The following is a 15,612-nucleotide window of genomic DNA, read 5'->3' on the forward strand; positions in this document are numbered from 1 at the left end:
TATGACCCGAGCTTGATCCCTGGCAGCATATATGGTCTCCAGAATCCTACCAGGAGTGATCCCTGAGTTCAGAGCAAATAGTAAGCCCTGAGCACAGATATGCAAAACAGAAAAATAATTAAACATTAAGTCCTCCAGAATGCAAGTATTCTTAAATGACAAAGTGACTAAGTGTTCCACTTAAATTTCTCAGACGACTGATCAAATTTTCCTTGTACCAAACTCATCTATGTCCAAAGACTTAAAAGCCCAACTTATATCTCATTTATCTCAAGAATTCAGGGCTCCAGTGAAGTGATAGTGCAGTGGGTAGGACGTTTGCCTTGCAAAGGACTGACCCAGGTTTAATCCCCGGCCAGATACTACCATCTCATGTTGTCCGTGGAGCCTGTCAACAGAAATTCCTAAGTACAGAGCCAAGAAGTAACCCCAGAGCACCACTAGGTGGGACCCCAAAAACAAAACAAAAAAAAATGAAGGGCGATTAATAAATATCTGACAAATAAAATGAATGAAAATGTTTCCAAATATATATGTAATATATATATATATATTATTTTTGGTTTTTTGGGTCACATCCAGTGGAGCTCAGGGATTAGTCCTGACTATGTGATCAGAAATCGTTCCTGGCCTGAGGTTCCATTTGGGACACCGGAGGATGGAACTGCGGTCTATCCTAGGCTAGCGCAAGGCACACGTCTTACCACTCCACACCACCGCTCTGGCCCCAAATATCTTAATCATTTTATGACCTGATAAATCCTTAGGAAAAACACAGTACAGAGCCAGGAGTAACCTGTGAGTACTGCTGGGTGTGGCTCATAAACAAAGACATTGTAGAAATATGTTATTTAATCAGTAGGTAAGATTCTGTGATAATTTTAAATTATTAGATGTGTTTCAATTGAGAATATGAATTCTTGAGAATCATTAAAAATATTTGTGTCACTGAAGTTTGCAAAGCATAATCCTAGTTATTGAAAATTGGCTAAAGATACTATTTCAAACTATTTCAAAGATAAAATTTCAAACCTGCTGAAATTTATGCAGGGAAACAAAATAGAAAGAGCTATCACCTGAAGTTCCATGGGTCAGGCTGCTACTGACAAGTGATTCACTGTTACACCAATAGTAGCAGTCCAACTACTGGAATATGAAGTGAAGGACTGGTCAAGAATGAGACAAACCAAAAAAAAAAAAAAACAAAAAACCAGAATGAGACAAGCCCTTATGATGGATGACACAGTGCCAAAGGCAACCATAGTATATGGTCCCTCTACTACCTCTAGTTACTGCATTTATATTTGGTAGAGCAATCGAGTACATTTTTGTTGTTGGCAAGTAGCATAGAGGTCATACAATTTCATAAAATGGAAGTGTTTAACATGTCTTTCATATTAACAATGCAGTCTAACAGTAAGAGCTATTAGCACTAGTTTGAGTGTCTCAAGTATGAAGGAGGAAACAAATAAACTTTAAGTAGCAAACCACAACATGTGACTAGTCAGTATAAAATATCATTCCAACATCAAGATCAAAGAATAAAATGTATGCTTATGTTTGCAGAAAAAACTGATAGAGCTGATAAAATACAAAGTCTTAGGTACTAAGAAAACTAAAGGCAAGGGCCGAAGCAATAGTATAAGTAGGACACTTGCCTTGCACATCACTAACTAGGGTTTGATTCTCAGGATCCCACATGTTTTCTGAAAACTGCAAGAAAAATTCCCAAGTGCAGAGCCAGGAGTCTCTCCTGAACATTGATAAGTGTTATTGAGAAAAGAAAAAGAAGAAAAAGAAAAAGATAAAGAAGGAGAAAACTAGAGGCAAGGTATAAGGATAATCTTTTATCACCAAAATGATGCATAGCCATTTAATGGGATTACGTTTATTCTATCACTACAGTGGAGAAAAAGACATCATATGTGTTTTGTTGTTATTGAATGATAGCATGTACTATCTTTTGAATACTTGGGTCAAATGAGGAAGCAGAATTAATTTACCTGCACAAGGTCAAAGAACTAAATCTACTAGATAATCCCCTATATAAATGAAACATCAATAGAAAAAAAATTACAGCCAAAATTATTCAACTGAAAATAAAGCATTCAGTGTTTGATGTTTAAAAAAAAGAAAATTCCTACACACTCCAATAAGTTTTAGTATTCTAGCCAAAAAGGAAAAAAATCAAACAGTTCCAACTCTATATTCACATATTCATTTAGAATACGAGTTGGGCATGACTATATAATGAGTATATATGTATGTGTGTCTCTACGTGTTCAACACCCACATTATTCAAAAGCTCCCCAAAATATAAAAATTTTGTTCCAATCCTTCTATATTTTGCCTACTTTAAGAATTCTTTGCAATATGCTTATGTAAATACTGATTTTAGCTGCTGTTCTTATTTCTCAAAATTTCAGCTTATAAATGGAATGAAAAAGTGACAGACATAAGCAGACATCTTTAGAACATAAAATCAAGTAGATAAAAACAAACAAAACTAAATAAAAAAAACCAAAGATTTCTTCTTTAAATCTTTTAATGTATCACTATTGAAGTAAGAAAATAACTGGTAAACACTAGAATCTATGTATTATGTATAAAGTCTGTGGTACTTGTGTGTGAGGGAGACAAAGAGTGCAATATGCAGATACTTGGGCCAGAGACTATTTCATTAGAACACACAATGACCTGAATACTATACCTTAGCTCACTAAATGCTCTACTGCACATACAATATAAATGGAAAAAAAAAAGAGAGTATGAAATTAGAGTCAAGGTGGAGCATAACAGAGTGTTTAAGAAAATAGTTCCTGGTTGTTAAACCTAATAGATGAGTGCCTTCATTTCAGTTGCTTTAGTAGCTCATTGACTCTGCAGGTGATTTGACTCCATCCACACTTCAAAGAAATGCTGAAGAGAATTAAGCATAGAGCAAAAATATTATCATTTAACTTACCTGATGCTATACTTTCATTACAGACGTAAATCAAGACATATATAGTATATAAATATATAAAAATACACATGCATACATTACAACCTATAATAACATTAAAATCATAAAAACACAGTGCAAAAATATGGTGGCATAAAAGCACTATTAGTTTTGAATTGCCACTTAAAGAGCAAAATCAACCAATGTCTGAGTTATAAAGTATTAGATGTGATATTTTTTAAATGAATATTGAATTAAAGACCTTTTTAATGAACTTCAAAATAATATTCTGGGATTCTGTACTTCATAAAATAACATTATTTGAAAAATTCTAAGTAGAACATTTTACCATAGTTGAGAACTATAATAAATAGTTGAGAGCTATAATACATCTGATGTAGATCTTTTCCATGTAAGCTATAATAGTACAGTTTTTTTTATACAGAAGCAAAGTAAAACTAAGAACAGTTTTAAGCAAAGTAAAGAAAAACTTCTATACTCAACCAACATTGTGGAAGTGTAAAAGTTTTACATTTTAGGCTTGTGAATATGAAACTTGTTATTCATAAAGATGAGCTTTTATAGAATAAAAATCTTCCCATGATTAAGAAAATATTAGAATTCTCAACATATCTAGAAAAACGTTCCTATTTCAGCATGATTGGTCATAGTGACACTAAAAAGGACATTACTCTAGAATGGTCAATCTAGAAGTGATCAAGAGCTACATTAGTTGTTTTGTTCTGCAAGAAGGACTCAACTTCTTGGACTGAGAAAAGATATTGTCAGTCTCCAGATTTTATTTCCAGCATCTCAACCTACATCCAACCTGGTGTGAAGAGATGGCAGATGGGCCTACTTCTGTTATTTCGACTGCTGAGCAGGAGACTGCGGCAACCTCCTGCTTATTTCTCTAAGCATGCATATTCAGTCATAATAAGGAGCAAGGGTAAGTGCTTGAACTATTATTAGGCAGGTACAAAATATTCTGATCTTTTTTTTTTCCTGATATCATGAACAAAGACAAAAAGAAAATCAGTAACTGAAAAATGTCACTTAAACTTGGAAAAGACTTCAGTAAAATGATTGTTTTTCATATATTTAATGTAAATGTATGGAGAAAAATGTAGGGCAGAAGAAAACCACAGTAATATGCATTTTGGACGAAAGAAGTTTAGACACAACCAAATCAGTAATTATTTTTCATTTTATTTTAGTTTATTTTCTCATAAAATGCTGAGTAAGCATTAGAATATCAAAACAGTCATATGACTTTAAATATGACATCAAACTCCTACACTGACATGATATCCTATATAAATAATGCCTATTTGTATTTTTTAAATCTATATTTCAAAATGGTTTACTGAATCTAAAAAGGATAATTTGATAAAAACAAAATAAATTAAATGGGAATACTTTGTTAATCCCTGCTATACATATATATACACACACACATATATATATACTGTTATTACCAGTATGCCTAAAAGGAAAATATATAAGTCACATTAATAAATTATGCAACCTATTATTTGATAAATTTAAATTTAATGGTTGCTACAAGAAATTCTAAAGACCACTTATTCAGGTTGTAAGAGAAAACATCATTAAAATATTGCCTCTTGTCAAAATTAACTGATTAATTGGCAATTCACTGTGTTGTGAGGATGTTATTCAAAAGATCTTGAGAATGAGTAAATATCTAAACTGAAGTCAGAGTCCCACATGACAATTCTCACTAAACAAATAAACACATAGGAAAGGTAGCATAAGCCAATCAGGTTTACCTGTATCCTTAACACTCCCAGGTAAGGGACTTATTTGGAACTCCCAAATAAGCTCAAACAAAAGGTCCTGAATGACAGACAGATATCCTGTCAAGGGCTCAGCAAGTCCCGTCTTAAGATAGACAGATATCCTGTCGAGGGCTTAGCAAGTTCTGTCTTAAAAATAAAACCATCCTCACTGGGAAGAAAAAAAAAAAAAAAGGCTCTTTGGATTAAGAGGAGATTTCTTAATTTTTTTCTACAGACTAATGAGCATATATCACAGATGTAAGTCAATGCCAATGTGAGACACACATGTGAAAGTTGAGATAAACTTACGAAGTAGCCTGTTCCCAAGCTGGAAGGAGCTGAACTCTGCAATAAAGCATAAAGACAAAGTGGAAAATCAGCAATGGTTTTTAACACGTTCCAATCCACACAGCTCATTACCAGCCCCTTGCAGGCTTTTCATCACTACATCACATCACCAGTGTATGTTGCCCCTTGTCATCTGCTACTGATACAAACACCATGTTGCTTAATTTTCCCCTTTACATCTCTCAACAACTCAGAGATGCTAACGTGCTATTTACTGGATTCCAAGCTTCTGCGGTGGACGTAATTGCCAATTTATTTGACAGGCAGCTGGGTAATGAATTAATGATGGCATTTCGCCCTGCACTGAGACTAAACAGACATGCATCAGCCTGCCTCCCTGACTTGCTGACATTCAATGCCCTGGTCTCAAGCTACTTAGTTTTGTGGTCGCAAAGGGGCAGGCAAGAAGAAAAAGCTCAGGCTGACTTGAAAATAAAAAGCCCAGTGGGTTTGGATGACTTTTCCAGTGTATGACCTACTTGCCAGTTTACTCCCTAAAGGCACCAGTTAGTACACACAGGGCGCTTTTCAAACAGGAGACATTTTGTAAACATAATTAGTAGACTAAAAATGCAAAGAATGTGGGGGAAAATGAAAGGTGTGAAAAACACCATTTTTCTGAAGGTTTTGCAGTTATAAGACTGATCTGGTTCTGACACATCCAGAGAATCAAAACAAATTAATTCTGGAAGGATTAAGTTACTTTGTGAAGAGTTCAATCCCCTCTCTCCAATCTCCCCAAAACCAACTAAACGATTTTGTGTTTTAAACTTATCTGTGATTCAAAAAAGTAAAAAATAATAATAAGTACCCCTTCCCCACTGCAATCTCTTATAAATCATTTAAGGGTTAGAATTCGCTTGGTGGTCTAAAGACAGATTCCAAAGAACTTCAAAACAGGAAATAACCAATGAAGATGCCTCTTCAGGTCTAGCTGAGCCTCAGAGTGACTTCTCATCATTTATTTTTTCCGGAGTAACACAATGCAAGTGTTCACAAATAAGTATTTGTAGAACCGAGTTGTATAGCCTGGGAAAAGGCTACGGTACATTTAGTATGCCCCAAAATACTAACAACGTGATTCTTGATTTTTTAAAAGCTGGGAGGGGAGAATGCAGCATGATAAGTGCAAACGCATGGCATCAAACAAGGACAGTGCGCTCTAGGGCATTCGTACATGCAACTCCCAAAGCAAAACTTTCTTCACCTTTATGTTTCCGACAAGCACAAGGGGATAAATGACAAGAGGTGTGTAATCCTGCACACTGGACTCAGCTAAAAAAAAAAGTCGTGCTGCATTTGTGATCCCATAAATGGTATGTAGGGAGCCCCACAGTAGTCATGGAAACAGCCTCTCACAGCAGTGATTAGCCATGTGGCATCATCACCTGTTTCTGGCAACCCCTGGCCTTAATGGACCACAAAAAGGCAAAGGCCAAGTTAGGTCACCACCGGCCTGGAGTCATGCTCTGGGAGGAAAATTCATTTTATATTGGCTAACTCAGAAAGAATAGAAGATTTGTTTATTTGAGCCCCCTTCCTGCAAATGTATTCTTCTCCAGAAGCAGAGATACCCCTTCAAACCTGCCCCCCAGACCCCACCCCAATCACATCATCTTATTGTATACCAAAGAAAATGACACCCTTCAGGTTTGGGGAGCTCTGTTCTACTCGCTTTGCATATAGATTGTACATTACTCAGGGAGCTGGGTGGAGAAGAGAGCTTTGTTGTGCATATTTGTTCTGGCTATTGTTTATGCAGGTCTGACTGAATGAGGGAACAGTGGGTATCATTTCAATTTCTGATGTCAACATCAAATTACTTATTTAATTTCATGCCTGGCGAAGCATTGTATAGCTACACGCAGAATCATTTCACTTCATTTGTTATGCTGTGTTTTCGTGGCGATTGGCTTGCCTTCCAACTGACAGCTTTAATTACGACATGAATTTGATTGCACTGCTGAGGAATTAACATAATGCAACAAAGCATTTAAGTACCCAGCCTTATAACACCCCCCACACACAAACACACACATATACAAAGAGATAGATATAAGATGCTCACATATATTGAACGTTGACTAGAGTTTGAACATTTACTAGAAAGCCTACAAAACCTTAGAGGCCAGCCACATTGTCAACCAACTGTAATTACTTTATTAAACATAGAAATAATATACGGCAGTAAGACTTTTGAACCTGGAGAAAACCTTATTTAAAAAAAATCCTAATTTAGACTGATAATTTTCACAATGCTGACATTTCCTTCCTCTTTATTTCTTTCTCCATCATATTCTTTTCTGCCCAGTTGTCATTTCCTTTTACTCCTGGTTGGAAATTTGAATGGAAACCAGATTTATAAATGAAAGTATTCATCTTCCCCTGGTTTTGAACAATGGGGACACAATTTCATGTTCTGTGAGACATCACAAACCCTATTCATTAATAGTACATCAACCACTTAGCTACAGGTATCAAAACAGAAATTAGGTAGCAGCCAGTGCTCATAACACATGGCGAGTCCCTAAAGATTTACTATCCAAAAGGCACACGAGTCTCAGTCATTTATATCTAATCAATGTTGTTTTTTTTAATTATTTTATTTTTTTATTTAACCAACTTTATTACATACATGATTGTATTTGGGTTTCAGTCATGTAAGAACACCACCCATCACCAGTACAACATTCCCATCACCAATGTCCCAAATCTCCCTCCTCCCCACCCAACCCCTGCCTGTACTCTAGACAGGCTTTCTATTTCCCTCGTACATTCTCATTATTAGGACAGTTCAAAACTTAGTTATTTCTCTAACTAAACTCATCCCTGTTTGCAGTGAGCTTCATGAGGTGAGCTGTAACTTCCAGCTTTTTTCGCTTTTGTGCCTGAAAATTATTATAGCAGGAATATCTTTCATTTTTCTTAAAACCCATCGATGAGTGAGACCATTCTGCGTCTTTCTCTCTCTCTCTCTGACTTATTTCACTCAGCATAATAGATTCCATGTACATCCATGTATAGGAAAATTTCATGACTTCATCTCTCCTGACAGCTGCATAATATTCCATTGTGTATATGTACCACAGTTTCTTTAGCCATTCATCTGTTGAAGGGTATCTTGGCTGTTTCCAGAGTCTTGCTATGGTAAATAGTGCTTCAATGAATATAGGTGTAAGGAAGGGATTTTTGTATTGTATTTTTGTGTTCTTAGGGTATATTCCTAAGAGTGGTATAGCTGGGTCGTATGGGGGCTCTATTTCCAGTTTTTGGAGCAATCTCCATATTGCTTTCCATAAAGGTTGAACTAGATGGCATTCAATGTTTATATCTAAATTGTGGAGTAAATATTTGAAAGTTTTATTATTTTCAGTCGGAAACTCCACAAATACCTTAAAACATGGGTCACAGAACATTACATTTCATTAAAAAATTATTATTTTTGTTTAAAATGTGTTAATGTCAGCGTTCATTTTCAGATATGATTTAAGTAACTACTAATGCTTTCTTGCATTATAAAAAAGAAGAAAGGGAAACATGGAAGACAGGTGTTGAGTGTGGCCAACCACTGAACCAGCAGAGCGAAATTGACCAAATCAAGTCAGGTTGATTTTAACTGTATTCTCCATTCTTTTTATCTTTTTGAAAGAGGCTATGGCTCCCATTTTTCTTACTCTGAGAGAAAAGGGAAACTGTTAAAAAATATATATAGCAAATGCAGCCATTGAATCTTGAAAAGGTTACAATTTACTCTGAAGTAATAATGAAAAAGGTTTTCATTTCTATTTTTTCTCAGGTGGAACAATTCCAAATCATTCATTTTCTTGTATTTTCTTTCCTTTAAACTATATCCAGTAGAGCTCAGGAGTCATTCCCAATAGTGGAATGACTGTGGACCATGCATGGTAGTTAGTGATCAACACAGTCCCTCATCCCTGCCAAAGCATGCATCCCAACCTTTTAAATCCATTTACCCATTCCTTCAGTTACATGAAAGGTAACAAAGATAGAGAAAATAGAGAAAGATAAAGTATTTAGTAGTTTGCATCAGAAGAAAGAGTAGAAGGAAAAGCCAACCAGAAGGCCCTGTAATGCTCAGTTCTGGACTCATCATAATGCCATCTCCTGTTTAACCTGATCTTTTATTTCTGTTGAGCAATTATTTTTAACCCTGCCAGATATGACCAATGAAATCTCTATAAATTACTCATCTCTACATCATTAAATTGAAAAGGACTACTATCTTAAAAACACAATCTACCTTAATCTTGAAGCCACGATGGGTTGCAGAAACAGTAATGGGATGCATGGTTGAAAGATTTTCTAGGAGGGAAAATATTGCCACTGACATTTAAGCCTGCAAGTGGATATTCTTTAACACAGTCTGCTCTTTCTCGCTGCCTCCCTCCAGACTTTCTTTCCATCTCTGTTACTAAGCTGTGTTACTAGGCTGATCATTGAAGCACTCATTAACCCCAGGAAGTTAATATTTTTATTCTAACAGCTTCACTATAACAAGGGATTCAAAATTGATCACCCATCTAAAAAGATGTGTTCTGTTCATTAGGCATCTCATAGTCCACAGTTACTATGAAATTTTCTGAAGTTTGGGGCAGATAGGAACTTTATAGCTAGATGATGATGATTTGTGTTCTAAACCAGGGGTTATTTGTAAATATTTCAAAATTTCCTAATCATAAGTCATGTCTAAGACCCCTACATATCAATCTTTTTTCTCTTGGGAAAAAAGCAGAAAAATCTTATTAAAAATGACAAGAACATTTCTAATGAAGGTCACAAAATAGCTCAACTATGGATTACCTATAATATCTTACAAAGAAATGCTAATTAAAAGAGTCTGAAGCCTTTATCCTAAGAAAGGTGAATCAAATAAAATTACTGATAACTCACAAAGAAATATAAACAAATTTTCTTATTTTAGGGCCACACCTGATGGTGCTCAGGGGTTACTCCTGGCTCTGAACTCAGGAATTAGGCTTCACATAGTCCTCAGAAGACCATAAGGGATGCCACGGATCACACCTAGGTTAGCTGAACACAAGGCAAGCGTCTGACCCTTTGTATCTCTTCTGCCCTTCCAAAACATATCTGAATGAATAAGTAAACTTGCAGTTAATTGCAGGAATTTCAGTACTTGCAGAAGTATTAAAAAGGAAAGGAGAGTCACAAACTGAGAAAAAGCATCAGGTATGGAATCAGTTTTAACTCTAGGATGTCAACAACTCTCATCTGCACTCAACAGCTTTCCAACTTCTTTTCCTGGTTTCATTCTGGCTCATTATCTTCAATTATTCTTGTAAAGGGCAAAAAAGAAATTACCAATAGCATTCACTTTATAACCTGTAAGTAAAATTTTAAATAATCCACAGAGAAAACAGTGACCTAGAAGATTTATTCAAGTGCACCTCAAATACAGGGATGTGATCATGAGAGATGACTTTGACAACCCTTACTAGTGCAACAAATACCCAGAAATCTGGAGGTAGCCTTCTAAGCACTGATTGGATGGAACAATTTAAAAAACTAGTGGTGGGAAGTTAGCTTGAAGAACTGGAGTGCATGCTTTGCAAGAGGAGTATTATGTTTAACCTCTAGAATAATGGTGCGTTCCTCCTTCCAAATAAAAACAGAAATAATCCCATGTCCAGGAGATTCTGAGTAAGAAAAGAATTATCTCAAAAAGAAGTTAAAAATTCATCTTTACTATGATTGTACTAAATAAAACAGCTATATGAGGACAAAAAATGTGTGGTATCTTATTAGAATTCAGTTTCTTTTTTACCTTTCCTGGAATACTACAACTCCTTTAGATTCTTGAACATTAAATGTTTAAAGTACTTTTTATCCCTTCTTATTAAATAAAACTCTGAACCAAAATTCTTTCAGAAATAACATAAGTCTTATCTATACATTCATGTGAATAATGTATGAAATTCCTGTCACTGGTGGTGGAAAATTTTGCTACAGGAAATTATAGTGGAACCAAAAGATGGAAAAGAAAGGAAAACAAAGAAACAAAGATAAGATTTCATGTGCATAATACTTCAGAATTAAGTGTTACTAGAGTGATAGCACAGTGGAAGAGGGTTTGCCTTGCACATGGCCAACCAGGGATGGATCCAGGTTCTATACCTGGTATCCTATATGGTCTCCAGAGCCTGCCAGGAGTGATTTCTGAGCACAGAAGTAGGAGTAAACCCTGAGCATCAACCGGGGCCACATGACACCTCCAAATTCCACAATTATGAAAGCCCAGTAGATACACAGAAAATTAAATGGAAAAATAGCTTAGAAAATCTCAGTAAGCTCAGTGATTTAAACCATAACAAAGGGGCTGGTGAGGAGGCGCTAGAGGTAAGGTGTCTGTCTTGCAAGCGCTAGCCAAGGAAGGACCACGGTTCGATCCCCTGGTGTCCCATATGGTCCCCCCAAGCCAGGGGCAATTTCTGAATGCTTAGCCAGGAGTAACCCCTGAGCATCAAATTGGTGTGGCCGAAAAAATAAATATATAAATAAATAAATAAACAATAACAAAGAAGGCTGAGCTAGTAACAAACAGCTCAGTAAATCCTCAATGACTTTAATAATCTCGTTATGAGATATAACATTTTTCAGAAACCCTATTTTTCTATTACATTTTAAACATTGTATTTTATTATTTTATTTTTATATTTTACATTATTTTATTAAAACATTACAAAATTATTAATAAGTTTTAGGCACACAATATTTCAGGACCAATCCACCACCAATGTCAATATCCCTCCACCAATGTTACAAGAATCTATCCTATACCTCCTACCTGCACCAGCCTGCCTTTCTAACAAGCACCTTTTTAAGTTTTTGAAAGTAGGGGCTTTATGTTTTCATTGTTGTTGACTCAGTGATTTGGATATTTAGTATTGTCCTTTATTAATACCACCAATGCACCTGAGTCTCCTTGACTTCTGTCCCCCAATATTTCACACATGTTTTTCTCCTCCCCTCAATTTCTTTCCTTCTCTACACTATACTCTGGGACAAGAGTGTTCTAAATAACTCCCATTGAAACCATTGCCTTTCTCTATGCAATTATTCTTAAAAACCACGTTTAAGTGATAACATCCTGAATTTATCTTTCTAGCTTACTTCATTTAACATATATTCCTGTTCTATCCATGTTGCAGCGAGTTGCATGATTGCATCATTCACTATAGCTATGTAGTATTCCATAGTATATGTGCAACATGTCTTCAAGATCCAGTCATTTGTTGTTGGACATCTGGTTTATTCCAATTCTTAGATATTATTCTGAGAGTTATGATGAATTGTGGTGTGCTTAAGTCCTTTTGAATGAATGTTTCTCTTTCCTAAGACTAGAAAGCCAAAAGTGGAATTGATAGGTTATATGGCAGCTTGATTCTAAGTTTACTAGGGACACCCTATAGTGTGGCCCAAGGGGCTGAACGAGATAGCATTCCCACCAGCAGAGGATGAGAGTCCTTTTTTTTTTAGGACATCTCTGTAAACACAGACTTTTCCCAATATGTTTGAAAATGTGCCATTCTCACTGGTGTAAGACGATATCTCATTATCATCTTCATTTGGATTTCCCTAATGGAAAGAGAGATTGAGCATTTTTTCATGTGCCTATATGTCTTCCTCGAAAAATTGCCTGCTAATTTCCTCTTCCTGGGGGTAATTAATCTTTGTATGTTGTATATCCTACATATGAATACTTTTATCTAATGTAATGAGTGTAAATATTTTCTTCTGCTCAGCTGTCTTTTAGTTTTAGCCCATATTAATTTTGCATACAGAATCTTTTTGTTTGATGTAGTCCCAGTTACTCAGTTTTTATTCTGTAGCCTTTGCCATTGGCATCATATTGTTGAAAATTTCCTTGAGGGGGGGCCAGGCGGTGGCGCTAAAGGTAAGGTGCCTGCCTTACCTACGCTAGCCTAGGACGGACCGGGGTTCGATCCCCTGGCATCCCATATGGTCCCCCAAGCCAGGAGCGACTTCTGAGCACATAGCCAGGAGTAACCCCTGAGCATCACCGGGTGTGGCCCAAAAACCAAAAAAACAAAAAAAGAAAATTTCCTTGAGGTATAGGTCTCAGAGTGTTCTTCCTATCTTTTATTCAATGTACTTTATGAATTCAAGTCTGATGTCAAGGTCTGTGATCCACTTTGTGTTGACTTTTGTGTAAAAGCCCAACCTTAACTTATTACGCATGGTGATTCAATTGTTCCAACAGCATTTGTTGAAGAGAATACCTTTATTCCATGTCTTGTTCTTGATTCCTTAGTAAAAAATAAGTCGATCATATATTTGGGGGTTGTCATTGGATATTCTAGTATGACTCATTGATTCAAAAGTTTGTCTTTGTCCTAATGCCATATTGTTTTGGTATGGTTTTTAGTATAGTTTCAAATTAGAAAGTGAAAAGAATCCCAGTTTGTTTTTCAGTATGGTTTTGCAATCCAGTGACTTTTATGATTCCATACAAACTTTATAACTGAATACTCTAAGTCCTTGAAAGAATGCTGTCTGGATTTGGATAGGGAGTGCATTTAATCTATATAGTAGTTTAGGGAAGATTGTCATTTTGAAAACATTGATTCTTTGATCCATGAAGACAAAATGTTTTACCATTTCCTTAGGTCTTTTTCAATTTCTTTCTTAAGTGTGTTAAAGTTTTCATGGTAGAGGAATCTTACCCCTTTTATAAAATTGATTTCTAGGTATTTAATGATGTTGCAGACTATGGTTTTTTGTTTTTTGTTTTTGTCTTTGGGTCACACCTGGTGATGCTTAAGGATTACTCCTGGCTATGCACTCAGAAATTGCTCCTGGCTTGAAGAACCATATGGGATGCCGGGGACCAAACCAAGGTCCATCTTGGGTCAGGCACGTGCAATGCAAGCGCCCTACCGCTGTGCCATGATTACAAATATGTTTATAGTTGGGCCTCAGTCATACAAAGAATATGACCCCTTCACCAGTGCAAATTCCCATGACCAATGCTCCCCTTCTTCCTCTTCCTCCATTTCCTGCCTGTATTTGATACAAGCATTCTACTTCTCACTCATCAACATTTCATAGTCATTTCTCTAACTGCATTCACCACTCTGTGGTGAGCTTCATATCATGAGCTGGTCCTTCTGGCCCTCATCTCTATTGTCTCTGGGCATTATTACAATAATGTCTTTTTTTTTCTTCCCCCCACCATTTCTTCCAGGATCTCATCTTTCATGTCATAGAGTTTCTCAAAGTAGTCTCTGATTACCCTATGGTCCTCTGTATTATCTGTAGTGATTGTCCCCTTTTCATTTCTAAACCAGTTTATTATGTTTCTCTCTCTTCCTTTCTTTGTGAATTTTGCAAGTAGTTTATGAATCTTGTTTATTTTTTCAAAGAACCAACTTTTGCTTCTGTTGATATTTTGGATTGTATTTGGGGTTTCCACTTCATTAATTTCTGCTCCAGGCTTTGTTATTTCCTTCTGCCTACTTATTTTGGGTTCATTTTGTTGATCGTTTTCTAATATTATAGTCTGTTTCATTATGTTATTTATGCAGGCCCCTTCTTCCTTCCTGATTTGTGCTTGCAACCAGGTTGGAGGTTATGTTAAATGGGATAGACTATGATTTCTTTCTCCTCTGACTCATTACTTGTATAAAAGAATGTAACCTATTTTTCTGTATTGGATTTGTAACTAGACACTTTTCTTTTTTTTTTTTTTTTTTTTTGTGGTTTTTGGGTCACACCCGGCAGTGCTCAGGGGTTACTCCTGGCTCCATGCTCAGAAATTGCTCCTGGCAGGCACAGGGGACCATATGGGATGCTGGGATTCGAACCGATGACCTCTTGCATGAAAGGCAAACGCTTTACCTCCATGCTATCTCTCCAGCCCCCGACACTTTTCTTTATTGCTTTGTTTTTAGGCACTTTTTGGAAGATCCTTTAGGGTCTTCACATCATTTGCAAATAAAGATAACTTAATTTCCTCTAATCCAATTTGTATCCCTTATATTCCCTTTTTTTGCCTTATTGTTATTATTCCCTTCTTTCGCCTGGTAGGACTTCTAATACAATTATGTGTAAGAGTGAAACAGTAGACATACTTGCCTGACCTGAGTGGGAATGTTTTCAGTTTTACACAAAATTTCTTTTACTGAAATTACACTTACAATTTTATTGTAAGTGAATATAATATAAAACTATTTTGTGTCTGCCAAGAAGGTAAACTTGAGGTATGAATGGGAAACTGGGCATACTGGTGAAGAGAAGGTCACACTCAAGGTGGGCTTGGTATTGAAACACTGAACACAAATATATTAGGAACAACTTTATAACTGTAGTTTTTAAATTTTAAAAATAAATAAATATTTTAATTCAGAACAGGGGCAACATGATTAAAGTAAATGACACAGAAGAAACATAGATTGATTTTGAAGATGTGTTAAAGGGGCAAAGAGGGAAAGGTTCCTCCAAGTTTGATAGAAGCCACCTCTT

At 36.0% G+C, this 15,612-nt stretch overlaps 1 protein-coding gene across 1 annotated transcript in view; it reads right to left on the minus strand.

Moving 5' to 3' along the window:
- Positions 1-15,612, minus strand: part of LOC126031265 (autism susceptibility gene 2 protein-like) — an 876,657-nt gene that overhangs the window by 326,655 nt on the left and 534,390 nt on the right. The window contains exon 4 of the mRNA XM_049789562.1: positions 5,053-5,088. Coding sequence (XP_049645519.1) covers positions 5,053-5,088 — 36 coding nt within the window. The remainder of the gene's footprint in view (positions 1-5,052; positions 5,089-15,612) is intronic.

The sequence above is a fragment of the Suncus etruscus genome, chromosome 15 (assembly GCF_024139225.1).
Source record: "Suncus etruscus isolate mSunEtr1 chromosome 15, mSunEtr1.pri.cur, whole genome shotgun sequence".
In the NCBI taxonomy this organism is placed as follows: Eukaryota; Metazoa; Chordata; class Mammalia; order Eulipotyphla; family Soricidae; genus Suncus; species Suncus etruscus.